Source organism: Penicillium canariense (genome assembly GCF_028826845.1).
Source record: "Penicillium canariense strain IBT 26290 chromosome Unknown utg000004l_segment0_segment0, whole genome shotgun sequence".
NCBI classification, from domain to species: Eukaryota; Fungi; Ascomycota; class Eurotiomycetes; order Eurotiales; family Aspergillaceae; genus Penicillium; species Penicillium canariense.
This window is the reverse complement of record NW_026622731.1, coordinates 246,321-261,133: the sequence shown is the minus strand read 5'-3', so window position 1 is coordinate 261,133 and position 14,813 is coordinate 246,321. Positions and strand designations below refer to the sequence as shown.

Genomic DNA, 14,813 nt, shown 5'->3' with positions numbered 1-14,813 from the left:
TCTTTTTGTCTTCCGAACCCAACACCTGCCGACCGAGCTGGTTCATGAAATGATGATTGTCATGAACCACTCTCTCATTTGTGGCTGTTAGCAGATATCCGATACTTGCGCGATTCTCCAGCCGACTCGAGGCCGTCGAACAAAACCGACTGTGCCTTTGACATTCTCCTAGCGGGCTCCGAGTGTCCCACACCCGTGACAGGCGCAGGAGTATCTGCAAGACTCACGCAAGGTCACCTGCTGTCAGGACATACAGTTATTTGAGAGAAGTAACTTGCAATGAAAGAGACGCAAGAATCCTTTGGCCTCTCTTCCACCCCCCGCGGCATCTTGTCCGCACTCCGGGCAAGAATAGCTTCAACTTCAACCTCGAAGGGACGAAGGTACCTTGTCCACTAAGCTCTCTTTCGGCTTGACCTGGTTCAGTCTACCATGTAGCAAGCCCCTTTCTCCCTCATGTCGGGATTCAAAGCCCTTTGTCAGATTGGTTGCCCGACAGTGTGTTCGCCTAATTATCTCCTCGTCAATCCCGTTTCGACGGACCTACATGGTTGAAGAGGTAAACGAGTGGCGTAAATTACAGATCCAACTTGCTGGTCATAGACCAGCGAGTTCTGGCTCGCTTGCAGACTGACACTGATGCTTTCGGGCGCGGAGGATGTGAGTTTGATAGTGAGGTACATTCATACCTTAAGGCCAATGCATATATGGCCCCCCCGTAGAGTAGAGAGTTTTCCATCAATGAATTTCTCCATTTGATCTCGTTTTCGAGTAGCCTAATGATCTAATGACTAGGACAATAGTGGGTACGCCGGCTTCTCTCTATGAAGTAGGAAACTTGAAACCACCAGAAACAATTCGCTCAAACTGTTCTAACGCCAAGGGCTAAACATATGGCGCCAAGCTGGCTGCAGTAGTTAGATGTATCATGGCATCACGGACGGGCGGAACCACAGACTTTACGATGACGACTTGGCTGGATGTAACCACTCTCAGGTATGTGGCTTCATGATAATCAAAACGGAAGAAGTGATTATAAAGACGACATGTCTGTACGGTGCGTTTATAGAGGTAATGAGATGCTCATAGGTGCGGTTAGAAGTATGTGTGAAGTACGCCCACCAATTGCTGTCTCAATGCCGAGAAACTTGCTCAAAGTTGCCATCTATTCGTGGTGGCGTCGATTCCTCGTCTGCAATTAGACCCAGTGTGTACGCTGCACTATCGTTAGTCCGTGAGATTCGCCGATCGTGTCCCTGAGGTTCGCGATGTTTCCTCAGAGTCCCAATTGCCCTTTTCGTAGGAAATGTTGCTCGAATTTGGAGAAAGCTCTTTCTCATCTTCGTAGGTATTCGGCTATCCAGTGAATTTTCTTTGTCTTGAGCATTACCTTTGCCATTGTTTGACTGAAAGTGTCGTAACAATCTGGATAAACATAGCGCAGTATGCATTCATGACGAATAAGACTAAGCGGAATGAAGAGCAGGATGAAAAGATTGATTGATTAATGATCAGAACCAGGGGGAGAAGAGGGAGAAGGGGGATTAAGCACTACCCATACGGGTGCGCTCCTGTCTGTCCGACCGATACTCGGCGATTCTAACACCCGTACGGGTTCATGATTAATCCAATTTCCATAAGTAACCTAGTTTCCCGCCTGCGTCGGCCACCGCAAAACAAATAATAAATGTTGTAGTTATAGCGGTCTGCAGTGGCCGCACGATATCTGCAGCCGTAGTTTAGCGGTCTGCAGCGGCCGTATGAGATCTCCAGCCGTTGCATTTGGCTACATTCAACTGTATGTAGATTGATCAGAGATGTTTATTTTAGCAGATATGTTCTATTGAGGGTCGTGGATTCAATTCATCTTTCTTTCAATATCTTATAGACCTTTTATACTCAAGTATCCCGTAGGGTACTCTAGCGAGAGGGGTATCGGTGGGACATTACTGCACGTTCCATATATTTTGTCTGGAGGAACACTATCTCTCAGAGCGGGGTATCCTGCAGTGATGCCCAAGCGGGGGAGTATCGCTGAGGAATTGATATATCAACACGTTACCTCCCCGGGGTGGAAATAGCTTCATATTGGAAGATCCGCATTTCGTAACAGAGATAGCAATTGAGGAATCTACGCAAATAGCTATTTATAGCCGAACGCATTCTATTCAATGGGAATAACAGGTTTCTAGAATTCTGGCTCGACGATCCTGTCTTAGCGTAGTAGCTAGAATGAACCACAAAGGTCTAGACCTTGAAAACTACATAAATTACCTCTTGAAGATGGAAGTGCATTGTTGATAATATTAACAACAGTTGTTTATATTATGTTGGGCTGGAGATACATTATAATCACGACACTTGATACGACAGCCAATGTTGTGAAAGAAGTAAGGATTAACAAAGGTTCTTGTTAAGTGTGATCAGTCGAAAGCACTGACCTTGTTGATCCACATAAAACATTCCAGGCCCAGTTCTAGCTTGGCAAGTATGCAGGGGGAAAAAGGAATGCGTCCGCAAGGCGTACGTAGCACATATTAAACAGCGAAAAGCCCTCCCATGTATTCGCGTAAGCGTTAATCCTGTCACTCACTGATTATTTCAGGCTTTGAAGAAATGGTGCTCCAACAATGGCTGGTGTCCGCCTTGGTTGGGTTCGCCGCCTTCATTGAAGCAGCTCAGGTCAATGTTGCATTAAATCTCACATGGCAAAAGGGATCCCCCACTGGCGTTTCAGGCATTTCAAGGGACATGATTTTCATCAACAATATGTTTCCTGGCCCGGCGTTGGTCCTCGATGAAGGAGATGATGTCATGGTTGGTGCCAAGAAACCTTCATTGGCTTCACGTACTGACCCCAGAAGATCGAAGTGATCAACAACATGCCATTTAACACATCTATTCACTTTCACGGTATAGAGTACGGTTCATCCTATGCGATGAATCATCTTACATAGCTAATTCCTACCCTTAAGACAGTTGAACACTCCGTGGGCCGACGGGGTATCTGGGCTCTCGCAATGGGGCATCCTTCCAGGGGCGAAATATGTTTATAGCTGGAAAGCTACCCAGTACGGGACGTATTGGTACCATTCTCATGATCGATCCAGAATAATGGATGGACTGTACGGTGCTATATATATTCGGTAAGTTCTTTTATGTGGAATTAAATCTCTCCAGTCTTCTGAAGCGTGTTCAGGCCATCACCCAACCGTGACTCGCCATTTTCAATGATTTCAAGCGACCCTGCCGACATTAAGGCCATGACTATAGCTGCATCCAGTCCCGAGATCGTCATACTTTCTGATTGGGATCATTTGACATCAGATGCCTACATGCAAGCCGAGAGAGAGTCAGGCTACGACATTTTGTAAGAGATACATGAAGATTTATTTGGGGATATTTACTGATTAAATCAGTTGTTCTGACAGTATTCTCATCAATGGACGTGGGTCTGTTTACTGTAAGGATCCAGAAGAGTTGACTGCATTGCAAGCGCCTCAAGTCAGAGCGGTTGTCAACGAGTCGTTGACCGATAAAGGGTAATTTCAACTTCTGATCCTCACAATAATTCTATTGTAGATTTACTGAAGAAATGTATAGGTGCGATCCATTCTTGATCACTCTACAAGGGAACTGGGAGCACCATCCTGAAGCGCTTCCGGGCGGTCTCAATTCTGGATGTATTCCTAGTGAAGGAGAGACGACCGTCTTCAACATGGACCCTGGATCGAAATGGGCGAGTTTCAACTTTATCAGCGCTGCTGGCCTCAAAGCTCTATCCGTGTCAATTGACGAGCATCCGCTTTACATATACGAGGTAGACGGGTATTACATTGAGCCGCAGTTGGTCCATCAATTCCCCATCTACAACGGGGAGCGATATTCGGCCATGGTCAGGCTAGACAGAGGCCCTGCGAAGTACACGATGCGTGTGGCTGGCAACGGCAATCAAGTCATTTCTGGCTTTGGAACCTTGGCTTACCCAGGGGGAGAGGAAAATTCATATCAGTCAATACCTTACATTGACTACGGGGGCATCAACACGACAGCTTCGGTGATACCGCTTAACACGACAAATCTTCCACCATATCCCGCAATATCACCTGCTGAACTTGCTGATGATTTCTATCTCCTAACTCTTGGGAGAATCAATTCATCTTGGGAATGGACATTAGACGGAACCGCTTTCCTCCCTGCCGATCTTGCATCAATGGAGCCTGCGCTTTTTAACCCGGAAGCTCCTGGGTTGACATCTTCACTCAAAATCACGACCAAAAACGATACTTGGGTCGACATTGTCTTCCAGCTAGCAATCCCAGAGCCAACGCTGCTCCAGCCTCCTCACCCAATCCATAAGCATTCGAACAAGGCCTTTTTGATTGGAGCTGGTCACGGGAAGTTCGCCTGGAATTCCATCGAGGAAGCTTCCAATGAGTCCCCTCAGAGCTTTTTCAAGACACCGCTTTACCGAGACACCTTTGTGACCGCACCAAACGGCGAAGCCTGGATTGCGATCCGCTACCACGTTGAAAACCCGGGAGCATTCCTGCTACACTGTCATATGGAGACGCACTTATCATCAGGAATGGGAATGGTAATTTTAGATGGGGTAGATGCTTGGCCAAATCTCAGTGGACAGCATTGAAAGTACTCGAATTTTTGAATTGATTTGAAGTGATCGAATCAGCAGATGAAGTCGCCGAGTATGCTGAAAAAAGGATTACTCGCTATATCTTACAACCGAATCTGCTCATCTTGAGTAGACGCAATATGAGCGAGAAATTGCTGTTCCAGCTGCCATACACAATGTCCACATAAGATGATGCAGCTCAGAAATGTAACATGCAACAAAAGACAAGGAACATCGCTCGCACGTACGGAAAAAGCCAACTATTCTCGTCGTGCTTCATTTGAGAGCGACTTAACCGAAAGTGATAGCAGGGCAATTGCTTGGTGGCGATGACTGTGGGGAGTCATCTTCAACACCCGTTGAAAACTGTGTGTTGAGAAGGGAGTTTTAGTTTTGGAGAAAGTCCAATGTAAGGGACGAAATTCATGGTGTTGCTCGAGACGCTAATGACAAATGGAAGCAAGTGTAGTATTTATAAATTCCAAGGAGCCACTGGCGGAAGAACAGATGCAGAACATTTGGACTTAAATGTACACATAGAATCATGCCTAGAACTGCAGAAACCCCCAAAAGAAAATGACCGAGCAGAAACCGTTGTATCGTAACTCATAAGAGCTAGGGAATCAATCCAGAAATAGAAAAGAACATAGAAAGAAGAGAAAGAAGCTAGAGCTACGCTCGCTGAAAATGGGAACAGGGGAACGAAGGTTAACCGCCACCGGGATCAGAACAAGAGCTTCTTTCACTCATCACTCAGAGCTCTTGTGGCCAACGCACTTGGACCATGCCGGGAGCCCGCAACCAATACCGACGAACAGGTATAGCAGGAAAATCACCACGAAGCCCAGCAGAACCATCAGCTTAATGTTCTTCCACCACATCCGCCGCCGCAGACCACGACTGCGGATACGGAAGTCATGCGCACTCCCTCCGAGCCGGTCCGTCTTATCAACCAGCAGATCAATCCGCTCTCCACGCTCGAGCACCCGCTCAATATTCTCTGTCATGATATCGCGGACGCTATCGATCTCGCGGCGGGCTGAAGCGAGCGAGTCTGCCGGCGGAGAGGTATTGTATTTATGCAAAAGGGTACGAAGCTCGGAATTGAAGGCTGCGCACCCATAGGCAGGGAGCGAGGAGTAATCCGTGCTCGAGGAAGGGTAGGTCGTCAAGAACTTCCGCTTCATCTCGAGGAGATATGCGAAAGGAATGCGACGGCCCTGCTCCGCTGACGCGACCACGATGAAACTCAAGGGAGCATAGGAGTGGGGTTCGGAATGGCCGTTTTGGTCATCGGTCGCGCCGCCAGAGGGCGAGTCGGCGATATAATGGACGAACAGCCGTTCATGGGTGTATGTCAACTTCTGGGACTTGTCGTGGGAGATCTTTGGGAGAATGATGGAGGCGAGGGAGGAGGCCGCAGTCGAAGAGGTACCTGGAGAGGAAAATTCAGCCAAAATAGTGGTGCGATGGGCAATGCACGAGCTACAATTGATCAGGGCATGGTTAGACTGCTCATCTGAGGTATGATCTCATTTCATTAGTTAGACTCACTAGAGCAGGAAGCTCGGGGACTTCGAGGAGGAAGCCATGGTGATTAACTTCTGCAGTCACAATAATGGCGATGACGATTCAAATCGTCGAATCTGATATGGAAGAGGCAGCGTCGAGGGGTTGGAGAGTCAAGCAGTTGCGTAGCTTGGCCGTCGGTGATGGAGCCCCGCTTAGTCAGGATATCAGGTGCTACACCTTGCCGGTTTGGGTCGTACACTCTGTTTTGGAAGTGCGGAACACAGTTCATCTCCCTACTTATGCGCTTGTCTACGATCATGTCGCCTCATGGAATCATCCCATGATAATTCTACATGCTTGTTTAGCTGCCAGTATGTTTTCATCCAAATTGCCGCTGAGAACCGTTTTGGAAGATGCACGGCGTATTCATTAAGATGATACAGTAGAAATGGCTTTCTTGGCTTGGCCAGAATCCCAACGAATGACAACTTATATAGAATGCAATAGTTTGCTACAGAAGGGACAATCTAAGCATATTTCGTATTCTGGCCACGTCAAGTTTTAGCTAGTCATATCTCCTCTTGCGTAAAAGGAAAACCAATCCCTATAGAAAGAAACTCCAGGAGATCAGTGCATCAGAATCGGGGTAAATCCACCAGCTCAAAATCATTATCGCTGTCATCATTCTTGATGTTGGGGTGCTCGACGTCGGGGTGCTCCATATCGATATCGATATCATCATCGTCAATGTCGGAGAGCTGCGGCGAGCCCATAACCACGGTGCTGCCTCCATTGCTCTGGATATCGAAATCGCCCTCATCGGCAGACACAGCAGAAGGCAGAAACGGAGGGATGGAATGGCTCTGAGTTGGAGCCTTACAATTATCCCTGGATAGCTTTTCAAGGGAGTCCACCGAAATGAGATCCGAGGCATGGGAGTACGTGGCATGGTGAGACGCGCCGTGAATGGTGCTTCGGGAGTCGCTCGGGTCGATCTCACTGAACGAACTATCTGTATAGGTGGACGAAACACTGCCGGTGTGCACAGATGGGCCCGGTGCCGAGAAGCCACCGGTTTCGACTACAGGGATGTCATGGTCTGTGAAGACGCCCCCGGTTCCATCGTCATTACCACCTGCCCACAAAGGCAGAAATCGAAACTGGTTGTCTGTCAAACAGCAAAGAGTGTCAGTGGCGAGGAGCTGTGATACGGGTATTCCATAAGGATATAATAACTTTCGCGAGAGCCGGCTGACATGTGTGCCGACACTCGTGAGGAAAAGGGTCAGATCGAAGGTCCTTTCGTTCATGTTAGAGTCCCCGCTAGAAAAGTCTTCGTCAGGCTGCGGAAGGCGCTGGTTTACAGTCAGGTGTCTATCAGTTGAAGCTGAAGTCGAGCCTTCTGTATTGGGTGGCGAAGGATGCGCGTGTCGTAGATTGACAGTCAGAGGCTTGTCGTATCCGTCTGAAACAGAGGGCCGAGTAGCTTTGAACGGCCGGGCCAGGTTGACGGTAAATTTCCGCAAGTGGTTCTCATTTGTAGCCTGAGCGCTGTATCCTTTCGGGTTTACAGGCGGATTGGCTGCTCGAGATAGGAGACTCAGGTTGAACTCGCGGACTTTCTGCTCGACCTCAATTTTAGGAAGATGGCCAATCCAAGCCTTATCCTGGCCTTGAAAAGCGTTCATTCCATTCCCTATTTGAGCAATTGACGAATGGGGTTCTTGGCGCCGGTAGGTGACCATAGACAGGTCTAATTTAAGAAGATCTAACCAGAAATACCTGCCAATGACGCGTTGAAGGACCGATGACCGGTGAAATATGTGACTGTCCGTTTCCTCCGCGTTCGGTGGGGCTACGTCCCACGATCGCCGTGGATCCCTGGCGGCTAGTAAAACTTGGTAGATCCTGGACCGGACGTAGTCTTTCAACATAGTCACTATCTGGTATACCATGTCTTCATCGCAAGGAAAGTCTCGCAGGTGTTGAGCTAATTTTCCAAACTCGTCAATCTCCGTCATCCAGAGCATGTCGGTGCCAGCCAGTTGCAAGAAGTGGCCGATAATTTCGTCGACGAAGCTCTTGCTGGCGTACTCGATGCGCTGTACCTCTGTGTCGTCTAGAAAATCTGCAATCCGGCTGCGATCAAAGGTGGGCACCCATGAAGCGAGCGGTGCCAGCCGTGCATCGCGCATCAGATAGAGGAGAGCCTCGTCTCCGACCAGCCCAACAAAGGAGTCTCGGCAGAGGTTGGATGCTTTGATCCCACAAGCCACGCGGTATGCGATCTCCGGGTGGATCTCGATAAATCGGATGTTGGAGGAGTGATAGAACCAAGAGATGATGTACCCACTGACGGCGGGGACTTTGGCGACATCAAGAAGCTTGGCGATTGCGAAGAAGGTCCAAAGCTTGGACGGAGTGTCCAGCGTCGCATTCAACCCCTCCAAAACGTGCAAGATCTTCTCGATGCCTTCTCGATGCCGCACTGCCGAATACTCAAGTGGCAAACTAGTCCGGAGCGGCTGCTGAGGCCTGGCTGGCTGGTTTTCTCCTTCTGCCATACTGGTACCTTCGTCTTCCACCCCAGGGGTCTCCAAATTGAAGATGTCGTCCTCGCCTACGGGTGTGGCCATCTGCCCCGGCGCCGTTGGGCTCTCGGGGGTGAATGGCAGCACATCCATCTCGTCCTCACCTCCTATGCAGGACGGGGGTAGTCGCCACTTTACCCTGGACAAAGCCCAGGTCCGGATCCCCATCGGACAGGACACTTCGGTCAGAAAGATGATCGCATCTTCATCCAAGGTGGGAGGAGTCAGATCGATCACGTATTTGATGCCAGGCGGAAGCCTGGTAGCAAGACCTCGGTGCTTTCGCACCCGGGTCTGGTGCCGCGGCTTGAAAAGTCGCTCGAAGTAGATTGAACCGGTGGCCAAGATTTTCTCACTACGAACACGGTGAGGGATGCTGGGGGTCAAAATGTTGTTCCTGGTGCGGTCCTCTGGAGCGGGATCGATATACACCAGAGTATCCGCGTCGTTCAACAGGAGCAGGGGCAGCCTCGGGTTCAGAGGAGCATCGCTCAACTGAAAATTGGGAGAGGACTGACGCCGAGGATAGTTCGTCTCAGCAAAGGTGTTTGTCAGAGGGAGCTCGGTCTCTTGATCCGAAAGGGTGTCATACGTCGCTCCGTGCCAGGGCGAGACCGGAAACGGTTGGCCAGGACTTGACGCCATGGTGAAGAGTGGAAGAGTAGAAGAATGGACGTGTGGACGCGGTCAGGAAGAACCTCGCCCTGCCCGGAGGTGGAAGGCAGGATGAGATGATGGAAGGCAGGAAGGCAGGAAGGCAGGCAGGAAGAGCGGAAAATGAAGGAAGCAGCGAGGTAAGATTGCCCAGCGCACCAGCCGCAGACGTGTCTGCACCACACAGTAAAGCAAAGCCGCGCGGTTGAGGGGGAGGGGTAGTTTGAGGCTGAGCTGCATGAGGCTCTGCAGCCTGTGGGCACATGTTCGCTGGCACCCGTCACGGTGGCTGTGCGCTGGGGGGTGTTTCACCGCGAGTGATGTCCCGGTAATACCGATTCTCCTTGTCTCGAGACCCCGTATAAGCGGATGCGAGAATGGATCCGCACTATGCCAAATAATGGTCTTATCCGATACTGTATTGTCGGGAACATTGAGCGTATCGTGTTAACTAGCCCTAAGGCGTTGAGTGAACTATTAGTAACCAAGGTTTATGAATTTGAGAAGCTATCGACGGTTCGATAAAGCCTGGCACGTCAGCACCTGCAAAAGAGCCATCCGCAATCAGGATCCGTGTCAAGATGGATATCAGCAAAGATCCAATACAACTCAGCGCATATTCGGATATAGCACATGGAAGTCCATGAAGAGAAGAATATCCAGTCTGCGACCCTTCTCTCGACTGTTCTATGTTCTACTACATCTTGAGAGGAGCAGCTGTGACCACTGCGAGCACATCTTCGACAATCTGTCTGGGCTTTTTCAGCATTTCGAAGACATTCCGGACTGCTCGCACCTATTACAGGGCTACGACTTGACTCTCAAATGAAATCAAGTCGCGTGGGGAACGCCGACAAAACGGCGAGGGAAAAAAAAGAAAAAAAGAAGAAAAAAGGCGTGGAGAGAGAGAGACAGAGGCCTAGAGAGGAAAAAAAGGGGAGGCATGGAGAAAAGGAAAAAGAAGCGGCCTGGAGGAAAAAAAAAAAGAAGAGGCCTGGAGAGGAAAAGCCGTGCTTGCAGAAGATGTGGATGCTACGGGAGAAGCTGATTATGAGCTTGAAAGGGTATTACCGAGAGAATTGGGCCTGTACGAGTAAAGGGGGCGCAATGCTAACTACTTAGGTCGGTTTTCAAATGACGGCTGCTGGTGGATGATGGTGGTGATTGACAGTGGTGCTGATAGTGGCATCTGCTTGACCTTGCATGGTAAGGAAAGAGAATTAGATTCATTAATACTAAGCTGACTTTGCAAGATATTCTTTGCCAGACGCTTTGCGGCAAAGCATTCGAGTGATTTCCTATCACTTGCCCAACACATGGCCTAGGATCCTCTCCGCTAATCCGGCTGGAATCTATACCAAATCCTCGCATGGTAGCCGAGTGCTTGGTCATGGAAGCCTCAGAACCTCGATTTACCAGGACAGTATTATCGTGTCTCTCCCAATACCGCTCGAAGAATCCACGCTTACAGCCTTCCACCGCGTGAATGGAAATATGAGAAGGACATTAGGCTGCAATCTCAAAATCTGCCGAGCTGGTTCGACCTACTGATGGCACATATTGTACACGGAGATCCGAATCGCAAGCCCCTTTCCCAGCCTGGAACATTCAAAACTGGCCAGCGCACCGTTTTTCACGTAGCAGGTATTGGCTCCATTCGCATGCCATCATCCCAAGAGATCGTTACTCCCTCATGCTTACCGTCGGTATTTCCAGCTGGGCCACCTACTTGCCTTGAAACAAGTCTCCCAATTATGAGGGAAGAGTCCAGCCATCGTCTCGCAGCCTTATGACGGCACCTTCGCAATCATGCCTAGCAAACTGGAAACACCAAGTTGATGAGAAACGCATATATGATGACCGCCGCTCCCAGGAACAACGGCGTGGAGCCCCTCGCAACCAATACCAGACTCACTTGAGCTGGCTAACCAGCAAAGTTTCCAATTACAAGCGCCGCCGAGTTACCAGCCCCAGTCAGGTCCAGCAAACCCACCAATTCCAAGCGGGTGGCCAGTCTGAGTCACGTTTTTAAGGTCAAGGCCGCCCTTTCTACGCTCCCCGAGGACGATAACATGACGAATTACCACATCCGGTGATGGTTTACCAGGGCAATAAGATTTCCCTCTTCACACCCCTTGAAGGCAACTCGACAGAGACAACGCGAGTCCCATTAGTTGAAATCGCTCAGTCCAAGGGCAACAAGGTTACTAGGAACAACAGCGTGGCCCCTCGTAACTAATACCAGATTCAACTGCCTAACCAGCAATCTTTCCAGTCATAGGCGCCGCCAAGTTACCAGCCCTAGCCAGGTCTATCAAACCCACTAATCCCAAGCGGGTGGCTAGTATCAGTCACAGTTTCAAGGTCCATACCACAGGCAAATTTTTGGCCACGGGCAGCGAGCAAGAAGATCCGGATGCACCCTAGACGACTACTATAACTATGTGGACACCGGTTTCGCCGGTCCAGGCTACGACCGGGTTGTGACCCAAGTTACGACCCGACGGCCTACAGCCCAGCGCCAACCGCTCAAATCTAAGGCCAAGAGCTGACCGTCACCTGCCTGGAGTGAATAACCTAACCGCCCAGCTCCTGATCGGCAGCGATGTGCTCGGCACTAAGGGTTTCATCCCGGACTTTGCGAAGTGCCAAGCCACTATTGGATCCTGCGACGGGCTCACTTTCCCTATCGCTCTTCGTGCCAATCCGGCTTACGTTAACCACGACCAGTGTGTGCCACTCGCAAGATAGTCATCTAGCCGAATGGATCGGCCTACCAAGTTGACGCTCCTAATTTGTGCTATCCAATCATCTCGCGCCCGAAGCCGGAACTATCTCTTAAAGATGAGAGTTTGCGTGTCACGCTCGACAACGGCGCACCAAAGCACCCAATGTCAACTTGGCGGCATCAACTTTGCCAGATGCTCCAGTAAGCAGGCATACTGGCACCTCCGGAAGCACTTGCTGGACCCAAAAGCATCAGGACATTCAAACCTCACTAACAGAGATCACCGGCCTTTTTCATCTGTCTTCATTCAATGACAATTCAGTGGTACTTCGTCCCGGACTCATACCGCATTGCCATGCTCCTTTACAAGTCACCAAATCTTGTCACGGCCTGCCAAATTCCCACTTGCAAAAGTCCATACCCACAGTGTCTAACTTTTCTCCATTCGGCACGAATATTCCACCATACTCACCGATGCGTTACTAACTTCCCCGTCCTCCAGCAGTCCGTCATTTGAATTAAGACTTACTAGATAGCATTGTATATAGTTACCTTCATCTACTTTAAACAAAATCGAAGAATATGCCACTGAGTGAACCGAGTAGTAGAGAACGTAGCCGTAGCAGGTCAAATAGTCCTGCACGGTCCGTGCAAGGGGGCAATAGGATGACTATCAAGTCGACCTTCTGGTTGCGAAGCTTCATAAACATCTCATCAATCTAGCCAGGGTGTCTACTAGCGTCGTCTTTGTGCAGATCAATAACCAAAAGTGGATGAAGAGGAGAAGATAATCTAAGGCCTAGCCCCTTCATATTATTAAGGAGCTTAATGGGTCTCATCCTTCGATCTTTGGGTTCTTATAGAGGATATGTCAGTCATAGTCCGAAAAAGGTGATGGTGGTAATCTCCGGAAACCGGCGAAGAAGTTAGAGTGTTTACCTTTGATCGACTTCTTGTCAACGGGCTTCCCCGTGTCGGCAGGCTTGACATTATCGGCTTGCTCCTTAACCCTAGCGATGTTCTTGCTGAGCTTGCCCTTGGTACTATCCACTAACTCCAGCTTGGAAGCCTTTAGCTCGGTGTTGGCGTCTATGATTTCGGCCTTGTTTAGTAGATCTAAGAGCGCACTGCTTGAAACCGACTACCACTTGCAGAGGAAGACTAAGTAAGCTTACCTGTGGGGGGATTAGAAGGCGAAGGGCTACTAGTCCGGTTCTTCGATGGCTCTACGAGCTAGAGGAGACGGCGCTTACGCGCTAAAAGCATGGTTGATCAGAGATGAAGTTGAAGGATGGTGGAGGAAGAAAATAGGAGACAAGGTGATAGATAAGAAGGGTGATAAGTATTATTATATATAGTTATTTCCATGGAGAGAAGTAAGAGTTAGCGGGTTGCGATGGGCCACTAGGATTTTGTATTATGTGACTATAAATATAGCTATGGCAAACATTTAGTATATCCAAAACGGACAATAATCTCTACGAAGCTTATTACTAACTACAAAGACTACTTTATTAACTGATGGTAGAATAGCTACATTGCCTTCATAGGATCATTCCGAGGAGGATAGGCCTCGCGTGAGCATAACGCTAGCCCACTTCCCGATAGAGGCGCCGGCGTAAAATCTAGCGTCTCGCAGGTTCTAGGAACCATTTCTTGGTTATAAAGTTTCGGATCTATACTTTAAACGGGGAGCATTGAGAACTCGTGTAGGCGTAACAACCATCTAAGAGCGGATGTTAAGCCCAAGGCTCTTCATTTGACCAGCTTTGGCCCTAATAATCTCTCAGCCATCATTGAGAATCGAGTCATAGTTATCTAGAGGTCTTCGGCAACTAAACGTGATGATGTTCTGACGCTAAATAGTACCCAATTCACCACGATAAACCTAACTAGGCGGGATTTACTACGGGTAAGGGCATTATCTATCTACCCAATCCCGAAAATGATCCGGCCTTAGTTAACGGTGTCGGCATTAATTTCACATAGCCTGAATAGAACTAAGATTAGCAGAGCACTACCACTGGTGTTCAACCCCCCGTTTACAATTGATCAACAGACTCGTCTGCGGATCAATCGTAGACCCTTGTGAATTACAACCACCGTCCATTATGTCTAACATGTAGGGACCGGGCCGACTCAGGCGACTGGGATAAGAAAGATGACAATAGCCTAGAGAAAGGCGATGTGATGAGAGGTGATGGCGATAGCTGGGTGCATGGCTATTCCCTTTCTATGCTACAACGTTACGAGTAGGTATGTATGAATAATCGTGGTTGTGATTGTGATTATAGTGGCGAGGCCATCCGGAAGCTAAAAAAGATAAATTATTTGATCGGGCTACCTACTTGCCCTCTCCCCCCCTACGGGACTCCCTATCCCTTCTCTCGCCGACGTTATAGCGTAGCTTGCGGCCGTCCTAGCTGAGAATACTGCTTTAAAGGTAAAGGGCCGGGAGCTACCCAAGGGGGGAGAGGGCAAGTAGGTAGCCCAATCAAATAATTTGTTTTTTTAGCTTCCGGATGGCCTCGCTACCATGATCACAATCACAACCACGATTATTCATACATACCTACTCGTAACGTTGTAGCATAGAAAGGGAATAGCCATACACCCAGCTATCGCCATCACCTCTCATCGCATCGCCTTTCTCTAGGCTATTGTCATCTTTCTTGTCCCAGTCGCCTGAGTCGGC

General features: G+C 49.1%; 4 protein-coding genes across 4 annotated transcripts; 1 reads left to right on the top strand and 3 right to left on the bottom strand.

The window, feature by feature from the left end:
* Positions 1 to 2,616: 2,616 nt before the first annotated feature.
* Positions 2,617 to 4,648, top strand: abr2 (laccase abr2; the record flags this gene model as incomplete). The annotated part of the gene is made up of 6 exons (XM_056688554.1): positions 2,617 to 2,817; positions 2,862 to 2,920; positions 2,976 to 3,146; positions 3,200 to 3,370; positions 3,432 to 3,542; positions 3,604 to 4,648. 6 exons carry the CDS (start codon positions 2,617 to 2,619, stop codon positions 4,646 to 4,648), a joined length of 1,758 nt encoding a protein of 585 aa, XP_056540983.1.
* Positions 4,649 to 5,382: 734 nt separating this feature from the next.
* N7482_006428 (synaptobrevin family protein) lies at positions 5,383 to 6,225 on the bottom strand (the record flags this gene model as incomplete). Its single annotated transcript, XM_056688553.1, has 2 exons — positions 5,383 to 6,118; positions 6,188 to 6,225. 2 exons carry the CDS (start codon positions 6,223 to 6,225, stop codon positions 5,383 to 5,385), a joined length of 774 nt encoding a protein of 257 aa, XP_056540982.1.
* A 555-nt stretch (positions 6,226 to 6,780) lies between these two features.
* N7482_006427 (uncharacterized protein) lies at positions 6,781 to 9,381 on the bottom strand (the record flags this gene model as incomplete). The annotated part of the gene is made up of 1 exon (XM_056688552.1): positions 6,781 to 9,381. The coding sequence occupies one exon, from the start codon at positions 9,379 to 9,381 to the stop codon at positions 6,781 to 6,783; it is 2,601 nt and encodes an 866-aa protein (XP_056540981.1).
* A 3,608-nt stretch (positions 9,382 to 12,989) lies between these two features.
* Positions 12,990 to 13,384, bottom strand: N7482_006426 (uncharacterized protein; the record flags this gene model as incomplete). Its single annotated transcript, XM_056688551.1, has 2 exons — positions 12,990 to 13,234; positions 13,372 to 13,384. 2 exons carry the CDS (start codon positions 13,382 to 13,384, stop codon positions 12,990 to 12,992), a joined length of 258 nt encoding a protein of 85 aa, XP_056540980.1.
* Positions 13,385 to 14,813: the final 1,429 nt, after the last annotated feature.